Source organism: Neoarthrinium moseri (assembly GCF_022829205.1).
Source record: "Neoarthrinium moseri strain CBS 164.80 chromosome Unknown scaffold11_Wmoseri_CBS_16480, whole genome shotgun sequence".
NCBI lineage: Eukaryota > Fungi > Ascomycota > Sordariomycetes > Amphisphaeriales > Apiosporaceae > Neoarthrinium > Neoarthrinium moseri.
The window spans coordinates 98,001-109,258 of NW_026055125.1; the positions used below are offsets into that span (position 1 = coordinate 98,001).

General features: G+C 54.6%; 5 protein-coding genes across 5 annotated transcripts; 3 read left to right on the forward strand and 2 right to left on the reverse strand.

Moving 5' to 3' along the window:
• Positions 1 to 398: 398 nt before the first annotated feature.
• Positions 399 to 3,412, forward strand: JN550_004158 (uncharacterized protein; the record flags this gene model as incomplete). The annotated part of the gene is made up of 3 exons (XM_049315642.1): positions 399 to 422; positions 480 to 1,593; positions 1,641 to 3,412. 3 exons carry the CDS (start codon positions 399 to 401, stop codon positions 3,410 to 3,412), a joined length of 2,910 nt encoding a protein of 969 aa, XP_049173696.1.
• A 651-nt stretch (positions 3,413 to 4,063) lies between these two features.
• On the forward strand, positions 4,064 to 5,471 carry JN550_004159 (uncharacterized protein; the record flags this gene model as incomplete). Its single annotated transcript, XM_049315643.1, has 2 exons — positions 4,064 to 4,263; positions 4,463 to 5,471. The coding sequence occupies 2 exons, from the start codon at positions 4,064 to 4,066 to the stop codon at positions 5,469 to 5,471; spliced, it is 1,209 nt and encodes a 402-aa protein (XP_049173697.1).
• A 284-nt stretch (positions 5,472 to 5,755) lies between these two features.
• JN550_004160 (uncharacterized protein) lies at positions 5,756 to 6,232 on the reverse strand (the record flags this gene model as incomplete). The annotated part of the gene is made up of 4 exons (XM_049315645.1): positions 5,756 to 5,828; positions 5,888 to 5,958; positions 6,066 to 6,137; positions 6,224 to 6,232. 4 exons carry the CDS (start codon positions 6,230 to 6,232, stop codon positions 5,756 to 5,758), a joined length of 225 nt encoding a protein of 74 aa, XP_049173698.1.
• Positions 6,233 to 6,717: 485 nt separating this feature from the next.
• JN550_004161 (uncharacterized protein) lies at positions 6,718 to 7,915 on the forward strand (the record flags this gene model as incomplete). Its single annotated transcript, XM_049315646.1, has 4 exons — positions 6,718 to 6,771; positions 6,890 to 7,008; positions 7,168 to 7,697; positions 7,767 to 7,915. 4 exons carry the CDS (start codon positions 6,718 to 6,720, stop codon positions 7,913 to 7,915), a joined length of 852 nt encoding a protein of 283 aa, XP_049173699.1.
• Positions 7,916 to 9,808: 1,893 nt separating this feature from the next.
• On the reverse strand, positions 9,809 to 10,634 carry JN550_004162 (uncharacterized protein; the record flags this gene model as incomplete). The annotated part of the gene is made up of 4 exons (XM_049315647.1): positions 9,809 to 10,184; positions 10,240 to 10,392; positions 10,466 to 10,551; positions 10,614 to 10,634. 4 exons carry the CDS (start codon positions 10,632 to 10,634, stop codon positions 9,809 to 9,811), a joined length of 636 nt encoding a protein of 211 aa, XP_049173700.1.
• Between the last annotated feature and the right edge of the window lie 624 nt (positions 10,635 to 11,258).

Below are 11,258 nucleotides of genomic sequence, written 5' to 3' on the forward strand. Positions count from 1 at the left end.
TTGCCGGGGATTTGCCAGCTGGTACCGTTGATCTTAGACAGTGGACTCGAGTACGCTTCTAGAAAGCTCAGAGCTTGGCAAAAGCTGCTTCACCCGTAGAATTCGTCATGTCTCTTGACACGACTACTTTGTCATTCCCAAAGACGATCTGGTCAGCGGCTGTTCTCGTTGGACTTGTGCTCCGAGGCTTGTAGAATGGATGTACCACCCGGGGCGGCCTTATCGCGGTTCGAGTGTGGGGCTTATCGTGCTAGTTCCTGGAACTTTTTTTCTGAAATCCAATCCGCCGCCTGTCTGCAGCTTCAGGTCGAGCAAAGGCCGGGTCCAAAGTTTTTGACCGTGAACGTGACACGACAACCCGCCGTCACAGCATCCTTCTTGACAGCCAACAGCCCATCATGGCGCCCAGCACGACGATCGATGTAGGTGCAGCCAGTCCCAAAATCAGGGCACCCTCCCGGTAACTGACCTTCTCGCAGGAGGCCAAGGCTGCGAGCAAGCGCAAGCGGGACGCCGAAGAACTCGGCAGGAGTAAACGAGCGAAGCGAGACAAGCAGAAGTTGAAGAACAGGGAGTCGACTGGCTCACACCGCGAGAGCTCTCCCCAGCCTGAGCCCCTGGACTACCAGGAAGCCGCTCCAGGGACCCCTCTAGTCGAAACCCGGATCCTCGAAGTCAAGTCAGAGCAGCGGAAGAAGGCAAAGAAGCAGACCAAGAGCCAAGATGCCTCCCCGTGGACGCTGTCCCAACCCATGGGAGGAAGAATGCTGGATATTGACCCCATCCTTACCAGCAACGACAAGTATCTGATTCTCGCATACACCACCTCTGTCCAAGTATACTCTGCTGCCGACTCTCTTCTTATCCGCAAGATACCACTGCCGCTAGTCGCCAAGAACACCGAGAACATCGTCGGTTTCTCTCTGTCCCCGACCTCGCCAGATCTCCTCTGGATCGCCTCATCCACTGGCCGACTGTGGCAGGGCAACTGGACCACCGGCCAGGGCTTTGACGCACCTGTTCAGCTCGACTGCTCAATGCTCAAGGATTTTACTGTGCAGTCCGTGGTGATCAACAAGCGACCTACGGATGTGCCTTTCGTCTCCGGCCTCGCGAACGACACCTGGCATATCTGGGCTTGCCATGTTCAGGACAAGGAGCTGAAGAAGCAGAGACCGCTGCTCTCTCGCGAGGACGTTATTGAAAACCTGCGCTCCATCGACAACGGCCGAGCTCTCGCCGCTTCTTCGAGGAGAGACATCATTCTCGGCTCGCTTCAGACGACCTTCTGTGGCTCCATCAAGGACCTTGCTTACGAGTTCTTCATACTCGATTGCGCCGACGAAATAACCTCCCTCGACCTACGCGGCGCTGAGCGTGTCCACCTGAACCGCAAGTCACAACTTCGCGCTGGTGATGAGGCTGTACTCGATCTCGTGGTCGGATGCGCACGCGGAGCAATCTACTTCTACAATGACCTTTTGCCTCAGTTGCAATATCTGCAGAAGGCTGGTGGCAAGAACTACACCTTACAGCCTAGGAAATACCACTGGCACCGCAAGGCTGTGCACGCCGTCAAGTGGTCGCAAGATGGTGAGCCTCACTGTGAACTCTTGAGGAACGACGTGCTGACTTTCTAGGTAACTACATCATCTCCGGTGGCTCCGAATCGGTTTTGGTTTCGTGGCAATTGGATACAGGGAAGATCGACGTGCTTCCTCATTTGACCGCCACTATTGAGAACATTGTCATCTCTAGCCGCGGTTCTAATTATGTCATTCATCTGGACGATAATTCGACCATGATTATGTCTACAGCGGAGATGAAGCCTACCACTTATGTCTCTGGCATCCAGTCACTTGTTGCCCCGCCGCCGCCATCGAAGGACAATTTTGTCAAAAGAATCGGTCAAGTCCAAGACCGAACCATACTCTCAAAGATTCCTGCAGCTATCGACCCAAAGAATGCTACGCGCTTACAGGTATGCGTCGGCAATGGACAGCAGACTAGCCATTCTGGAGATGCAGCATCTACACCACTGCTGCAGACTCTAGATCTCAGCACCGTTCAAGGTATTGCGAAACAGGCGATGACTCGAACGCATCCCACCGACGTCAACGCAACATCAAAGGGCTACCCAATCACAGAGCCCAGGGTGACCCACATGGCATATTCACATGATGCGAAGTGGTTTGCTACTGTGGACGAGTGGCAGCCTCCTGCGCGGGACACTGAGGTCTTGGACTCATCCGCGGATAGGCGCGAGGTATACCTAAAATTCTGGACCACCCCAAGCGAAGGCCAGACGTTGGAGCTCGTGTCCCGCGTCAACGCCCCCCACTACACCGGTCGGGATGAACGTGTCCTTGATCTGGCCGCCGATCCAACGTCTCATACCTTTGCCACCATCGGCGAGGATGGTGTGGTGAGATTATGGAAACCCGCCATCAGGCAGCGTGATGGCATCGTTGTCAAGAGCAGAACGGGCAAGGCAATGGAGAGCTGGGCCTGTGTTTCTGCGATCCATCTTCAGGAGAACAAAGCCCTCGCGGACTCGCAAGTCGTATTGGGCAGATCTTCACCCCAGCGGAGTGGTGCATTGTCGTTTTCCGAAGACGGCTCTATGCTAGCCTGCGCTTTCCAGAACGGCCCCGAGTCTGCGACCTACCTTGTCGATGTTGAGTCTGGTAGCGTTGTGGATTCGCTCGATGGTCTTATCAGCGGATCAGTCCAGAGTCTTCGGGTACTGTCGACGCAAGTCATCGTCTTGTCTCAGGTGCTCGTTGTATACAACATTGTTCAAGACGAGTTGACGTACGGTATCAACCTGAGTCCGGATGGTGCGGCGGCAGCGATTCAATCTCTGTCGCAGCTTGAGGTGGACTACCCATCGCGTAGCTTTGCGATCACTGTTTCGCGCGCCAACAGGCATGAGGTGGTCAAGTCCGAGGTGGCCGTATTCAACTTCGACGGTTGTGAGCCGGAATTTGTTCATCAATTCTCACACCCCGTGGTATCATTGATTACTTCCCCTGGTTCCAGCGGATATCTTGTCCTGGATTCCTCGGCCCAGGTCTGGTCCCTCAGCCAGAGCGCAGATACAAACTCTGTGGCCGTAGCTCAACCTTTGGCTGATATCAACCTTGACAAAGAGCCCGCGAATGCCATTGAAAATGGTGTTCTCGCCTTCGTCAACGAGACAGACGAGGTTGCCAGCGATGATGAGATGGAGGTGGATGCTCCAGAAGATGTAGCAATGGAGGGTGAAGAATACCCTGTCGTGGTTCCCCCTCAAAAGCTCGCAGAACTATTCGACTCGGCACCGCCATTCGCCATGCCACCCATCGAAGACATGTTCTACCAAGTCACCAAGCTCTTCACCTCAAAGTCCAGCCCGGCTGAGGCGGCGTGAGTCTAGTGTCGTCTATATCCTTAATCAGGGGTCAAGAGCGCATGCACGGAGTGTGAATGATGAATCCGGGTTAACCTATAGCAGCCTCGATAAGTTAATCTCTGGATCCTGCTTGAGCCGATGATGCATGCACGCGCGACCTAGGCATAAACATGCGCATCTTTCAGTGCTCTTGGCTCGCGATAGTCGGCAGTCCGCGCCGCTCTTCCAGAACGAGAGTCTCGCGGCAGGATCTTTTCAGGCGTTCAACGGTGCACCCGAGGTTAAGGGGGTAAAAAGCAGTCCAGGTCATCTCAAGATTCAATGGCAGTGTTTCGGCCCTTTGAAGGACGGTCCACATTTCCATGAAGCGTGTTGTGGGGTAGCGGATGCATAGGCCGGCCGATCTAGGAATTACGCCATCGGTACTGAGGTTCGACGGAGAGTAGAGTAGAACATCCATTGCAGCCTTTGACTTGATACCTAATAGAAGTCATAAAATCTGACACAACAATCAAGAAGATAATCTTCATCACCACCATCTTGAGGTAGCCCGTGATACTACACTGAATAAGTATTTACCAACTTATTGAACTTATCGTATCGGTCGACTAACCCTGTGGCCAGAAGCTTGACTGAGATCAGTCATCGTCCCATCTTATCGTCTTTGCAATGGCTTTCAGCGAAGTCCCGATTCTAGACCTAGCCTTGGCCAGTGATCCAGCTACGAAGCCAGCCTTCCTCGCGGACTTACGGCATGCCCTGATGGAAGTCGGGTTCCTCTATCTCAAGAACGTGGGCATCCCAGATGAGCTCTTCGCGGATGTCATCAGAGAAGGCAAGGCGTTCTTCGATATCCCACTAGAAGAGAAGTCAGTGTTGACACCCTTATCCCCGTCTTCTCTCTCTTTCTACGCCCAGTTTCATTCCTATACGGCCCCAGATCCTTTAGAACCTTGTCCAGATGACTTTGCATCAGAAGAACTACTTTCTCCTTTTGTCTTCCCCTTTACTCCTCGTGCTTGGGTTCCAAATTCCTACCACTAACACACAAGAGGGTGAGTCGAACAGACTCAAAATCGAAATGAAGAACGCGCCCTCCTTCCTGGGCTACTCGCAGCTGTCGGCCGAGATCACGGCCGGCGCCGTCGACCACCGCGAGCAGATCGACCTATCGACGGAGCACCCGGTGCCGGGGCCCGGGGCCCCGGCGCACCACAACCTGCTGGCGCCGAACCAGTGGCCGTCGGGCGACGTGCTGCCGCGGTTCCGGCCCGTGTTTACCGAGTACATGCGCCGCATGGGCGCCGTCTCGATCCGCTTCACGTCGCTGATCGCCGAGGCCGTCGGCCTGCCGCCCTCGGCCTTCGACAAGTACTTTGACGAGGGCCCCCGCCAGCAGCACAAGCTCAAGGTCGTCAAGTACCCGGACGTGGCGGAGCTGGGCCTCGGAGCGGCCGCCGCGGGCCACGGCCAGGGCGTCGGCCCGCACAAGGACAGCATGCTGACGTCGTACCTGCTGCAGGCGAGCGCGCACCGCGGGCTGCAGGTGCAGAACATGCGCGGCGAGTGGATCGACTGCCCGCCCGTCGCCGGCACGCTGGTGGTCGCCATCGGGCAGGGGCTCGAGGCGCTGACGCAGGGCGTCTGCTGCAGCACGACGCACCGGGTGCTGAGCCCGGCGGCGGGCGAGGGCGCGCGCTTCAGCATCCCCTTCTTCCAGGGGGTGCGCGGGGACGCGACCTTCGAGGACCTCGAGACGGTCGGCGTGGGCGAGGTGCCGGCCGCGGTCCGGGCGCAGCGGGCTGCCGTGCTGGAGCGCAACGGCGGCCGCCTGGACGACGTCGAGTTCACCTTCCGCAAGGGCGGCGTGGCCAAGACGCTGGGCGAGGCGACCCTGCGGAACCGTGTCAAGAGCCACCCGGACGTGGGCGAGCGCTGGTACCCGGACATCCTGAGGGACATCAGGGAGCAGCAGGCGCGGGAGGCAAGGGAGAAGGAGAGGATGAGCAAGGCTGGTGACAGTGGCAGCGCCGGCGGCACCAATGGTACGCAACCGGCGGCTGTGGAAGCACATTAAGGGGATTGCATGACACAGGCAGCAGCAGCAGCATCAATGAGAGCGGTTGTGTGGTCTTTGTTTTTTTTTTACTTAGTATATCCCAAAGCATGAATATCATTTACTCGTAAGACTCGTAAGACACGTCTTCCCGTCTTGCTTCCAGTGTACGCCTTCGCTATGTCCAGTGGCCCCCTTTACTATCGGCTCTCTGTCCACCCGTCCGGACCGGATTGCGAACCGGATTGCGAACCGGGAATCCAACATCCCTGGCCCGAGGCCGCGGGTGATGGCATGGCAGGGCTCTATTTGACCTCGTAGGTAGGGAAGCACTCGGGGAGAGTCTTGCTGTGCTTGTTGACAGCGTGCTCGGTGAGCCTTTGATTCTTGTTAGTCACGGCCAGGTTCCCTCATTCCGGTCTCGTAATTGCACGTACTGAGGAGCACGGGTCGTCTTCAAGAAGGTCGACTTGCAGATGTTGCACTGGATGTCCATAGCCTGGACGTTCTGCGAGCGGATTCGTTAGCTGGGTGCTCTTCTGGGGAACCGCTTTGCACAGGCGATAAGATAGTTCTTTGCCTGGTAGGATCTTGGCAGGAATCGGATGCACATACGCTCTTCAGCTGTGACTTGGCGACCTTGCCGTCCTTTGCGTTGCGCTCGCGCTTCTGCTGTGCCTTGGCTCCCTGTGGATGAAGAATGTCAGCTGAGGCGGTACTATTTTGAAACTTTGGGCATCGTATTTGCGCCGGATAGCGGGAGGCAGACTTACGTTACCCATTTTGACGGTTGAAATAGTCGCTGGATCGCAGGGGATCGAAATCACTTGTCGCAAGGTGTTTCAAAGGGTTCGGAGAGATGGTGAGGTTGCCGGCGCGGGAAAAGGGGACGTCGTATTTTTTTCTCGGGATCAGCGCATGGGAAGAGGAAGAAGTCCCTTAAATTCGTTCGCCCCGCCGGCCTTGACCGGAATTATGGAGACACTGAGAGTCTGGAACAGGTGGGGGTGCACTGGAAGGGAGGCCTGGGCACGGATCACCAGGCGGCAAAAGTCGCCGGCCTGGGGGGCACTATACTAATGGGATCGGGTGCGCACCCGGGAGCGAAAGCTGGCATCCGGTTCATGTCCATTTCTACCCACGCACCAGTACCTAAGTACTCTCTCAGCAGTATCGTGGTGCAAGCCGGAGGGTTATTTTCCTCCGCGCTCTGGTCGATATAGCCTGCTGTCCATCATCGTCCTAGTGCATGTTCGAGCCATAAACAATGGCACCACAAGCTCTGCTACCCGAGAGCATCACTCTCGATGAGTTTAACGAGGTGCTGAAGCAATATCCGTCCTTGATCGATGACATCTCAAGCAGCAAGAACTGCAGGTTACCACTCGCCCGGTGAAGCACCTCATTATTGACCATTTATTACAGCTAAGCCCGGCCAGAAAACTCTCGCAGAACTAGACGAGTTCCGATATGGCGAGGCTGTTGGCTCGTTCAGCTCTCAGAAACCGAAACGGACCATGAACCACGAGGATGTCAAAACCTTGGTTGATTGGAAACTGTACGTTTCTGTAAACTATTTCTCTTATATTGTCCCATGCGCAACCGATACGCGGTCATAAGTCCTCATGATCACCTTGCCAGGTGTAGATCGATCCTGTTATCCCTTCCTGTCTCAGACAGTGAGCTACAATTGTCATATCTCTCTAACTCATCGCAGCCGTCATGGAAAGTTTCGCCCAACGCTCATGAAACTAGTTTCGTCAAACGATGCCGACTCGGTACAGGAAACCGTCAGTGGCGCCATCAAATCATACTGGGCAGACCCAAACCCCTCCAAAGCTCTGGATGGCATCTGTAAGCTCAAGGGCGTTGGTCCTGCAACAGCATCTTTGCTTCTCTCGGTACACGATCCTGAGAGGGTAATTTTCTTCTCTGATGAGGCATTCTACTGGCTCTGCTGCAAGGGCCAGAAATCTCCCATCAAGTACAATGCCAAGGAGTACCAAGAGCTGAACAAAGTTGCCCAAGCCGTAGTCAAGCGTCTGGGTGTCAGCGCAACCGATGTCGAAAAGGTGGCTTATGTGATGATGAAGCAAGGCGATGGTCATTCTCTATCCTCCAAACGAGAGAAGGATTTGCCCACAGATGTGCAGCCGACTGAAGCCTCAAGGTTGGGAAAACCATCCAAGAGGAAAGAGAAGCCGGAAAGACAAGACACCTCAGACTCATCTCTGAGACGATCAAAACGTAATAAAGCCTGACGACCCATTTCTTAATAGAATTCATCCAAAGCATCCACACAAGAGTCTGGCCCAGACGTTGGCCTATACTCTACTGTCAACCGACGAGGAGCCAGTGTTTGGAAGATGAACAACAGCGTTTGGTGTAAGGCTGTCGTCAACAACTCAAAGTGCCAGATGGAGGCCCAGTATCCGGATCCCGTCACATTCTGCCGTCCCGAGTAGGAGGTTGTGCCTGGAGCTTACGCGCCAGTCGGCGACGCCTGTTATTGGATGCATCTATCATCATCTGATCTAACCGTTGGCGTGGGAACATGGGCAAAATTTCGACGGTGCACCGGCAGTAGCTATAGCTGGGGCTACGGCCGAAGAGCTGGGGGTCGACGCTTGCGGTTATGTATCTTCGTTCACGTGACGGTGGCTGCCTACATGCTCTGTACCAGTCGCTGTTGGGGTGCGGTTCTTGGCCTAGTCGGAAGCAGAATTTATTTGTAGATGGTTGAAGATCAGCGCGTTGTAGATTGATGTGTAAGCACCCGGAGGGGACCCGCTCTGCCTGCTCCAGTAATCCGTGACGCACCATAGTCCCCATCGTTGAATGACGAAAGCGGAAAATCTGAAGTGTGAAGCGGTGTTGTCCTAATGCCCTATACCGACTTTGCCGGTTCACCCGGAGCAGTGGTGAGACCCGTGCCTTTCTTAGCACCACGCGTAGACTCCTCGTGCAGTACTCAATTTTTCGCTGCCCATGCTCAAGATCGAGAGCCGCATCCCAGATGAGCAGCTGCAGTTCCATAGGGAGGCCAACGAAGAGAGGGAACATGGTGGGCATAGCCAGAGGGCTGATGCTGAGTATGGGTAGCTTGGTGGTATTGCGAGAAGAGATGTAATGGCTCCTATTTCTGTTCTTATAGAGATGAACGCGAGGGGTGGCAACCTAAGGCGGTTTCTCTGCCTGAACCTTGTGCTCTACTATGTACTTCCTCGCAGAAGGCCGTATACATGATGGCTGAGTTTCGAGATATACCTTAGGTTTCCAGCATTGCCTTGTCAACATACCTACATAGATTAGGTAATAAAAATACTGCTGGTATGCTTAAATTCTATGAGCATAAGGTTGACCATCCAGCTACATAGACATAGCAGACTACTTCAGATGAGAGGATAAGTTCAGTAGTATCGCACATCCATAGGCTCTGACTATACAGTGGTCGCCGTGGAGCTTGAGCCTATAACCCCTGAGTAGCGTGATCGACCCTCAACCGCCGTGGGAAGTCATGAATGTTTGGGGAAAGGCACGAACGTGGGAAGAATACCAAAGTTGGTGTAATAAGATGGTGTCGCCCCGAATAGGAGACAAGACTGCCGGAAATCTGGTGAAGGGCAGAGACCATCAAATGAGTGTTTGGCAGCAGTGCAACATACTTCAAGCAACTTCCGGTCAAATAGTAGGTCTACCGCCTTTCTGGCTCTGCTACTGTGACATTATGAAGCAAGGCTGCCTACCCGAGGTACATACTCCACAGGGCATGCATTTTCAAGAACTGCCTTCTGATTCTCCGGTATATGTATTTGATGATCTCTCCTAAAACCCCCAGGCCCGTGATCGAGCACCATCTAAACCAGAGAACTATATGAATGAAAAAGGGGAAAACGTTGAATGAGTCACTCGGTCGTGTACCGGGGTTGTTACGACCCCGGCATGGAACTCTGTCCGGTACTAGGGGCGACCTTGATTTGCAGAAAGCTATTGGATAATTACACCTGTCGATGAACATTGAACAGAATTGGGCAGATGAGTCTCTGGTATTGTAAAACGAAGTATGGCCAGGCCTGCTTTATATATTACAACCGAGCTTGGAGCTGACAAGGCCCCATGCCCCAAATCGAAAACACAACCGAGTACGCCTGTCGATGTAATAAACCATCACTTTTCGTTCGTAAACTCAGAACACCGCTTTATCGAAGTTCGCTGATTTCCTGCAATACGTCTATTGCCTGCCCTTGGTCTGTGCTGTCTTTCTTGATACCCAGCCCGGAAGCAAAACCCTGGAAATTGTTCCGCAGTGCAGTCGCGGTAGGGTTCTGAACCCGGCAGTTTCAAGGATCTCGAGACGTCTATTTCTCCTTGCGGCTGCCAGCCGGGGTCTGGGTGGCACCATACTTCTCCGTAAGATCGTGATACTCCCTCTGCAGGCCCTCGGACTGCTTCTTGAGTGTCTCAATGTCGGTGTCCTTCTTCTTGAGCTCCTTCTTCAAGCGGGCAATCTCGCCGGGCTCGCCGGCAACAGCCAGCTTCTCGCTCTGCTTGGTGTTCTTGTCCGTGCCCTCGTACTGCTTGAGCTTCTCCTCGAGGCGGAGGACTTCGAGGATCATGATGTAGGTGCGGTTCAGAATCAGGGAGAGGAACAGGGTGAAACCGCAGAGGTACATGTTTCGCTGGGAGTAGAACTTGCGTGCCTGGACCTCGAGGCGTTCGTGGCCCATGATTGCGCTGCGGGTCTGTTAGCTGCGATTCCGGCTTGTTGAGGACGAGCCTTGCCACTTACGCGCTGCCCTTGGAACCATCAGTGGCATTTGCCAACTCCACTTGCACCCGGTAGACGCGGTTAACGCTGTCGATGAAGAGGATGAGAATGAAGATGAAGGTGATCTTCAAGCCATACTGTAGCTTCGCTATGATGGGATTCTCGGAGATGAAGCTAGACACGCCGGGTTAGCTGCCATTTCGGGCTCTGACGGAGGGGGTTTGCCAGCCGGAAGCAGCGGACGTACGTGAAGATCCTTCGGCGGAGCCCAAAGGGCATGGGGATGACGAGCAGCATAAAGAGCGCCATCTCCGCCACAAGCAGGAGGAAGACCTGGTTGAAGACGATCAGCAAGTCCATCGTCGTGCGTGATCAGTGGGACAAGGTGGGCTCACGAGGGAGTAGTAGAGCGTCATCTTGGCGACGGTGCAATTGATGAGCTGGGGGGGTTAGCTTGTGCTGTTTCGGATGCTGTCCTGAAAGACGTGTATTGTGATGCAAGATGTCGCGTGCGAGACAAAGAAGCTGGGGTTTCGGGTGCCGAGGGCCTTTTTATGAGAGAAGAGGAAAAGGGCCAAAGGTGTCCAGTTGCAGAGCTGCCTAGGGTAGGGTCGGGAAGAGGTGACAACAGGCTACGTAACGTCGTCGCGAAGTGGGCTGGACCTGTGAACCCGGAGCTGGGAAGTCGACAACGTCATACGTGGCTGGAGCTGTCGTCCCACACTTCCAGCTTAGCACCAAATGCGTCCAGTTGTGGCGCTTGGTTCCGCGGGTGTCGGGCGGCCTTCAGCTTCCCCCCAGCCAGGTTCCAGTCAACCAGTCTCCAAGGTCCATCCGTGGCTCACATGCTACACCTGGACAGTATGTAGAACGAAAATTTGTCCCATGGTGCCCTTTATCCCTGTCTGCATCATATCTACCAGATTCCCCTGACGATGGGCGGCCAATGCTCGAATTATTGTCGCGCCCATGCCGTCTTGCCGGGGTGAATGGTACGTGGTGCATCCAATGCCTGCGCCCCACCGGTCAGTGAAACTAAG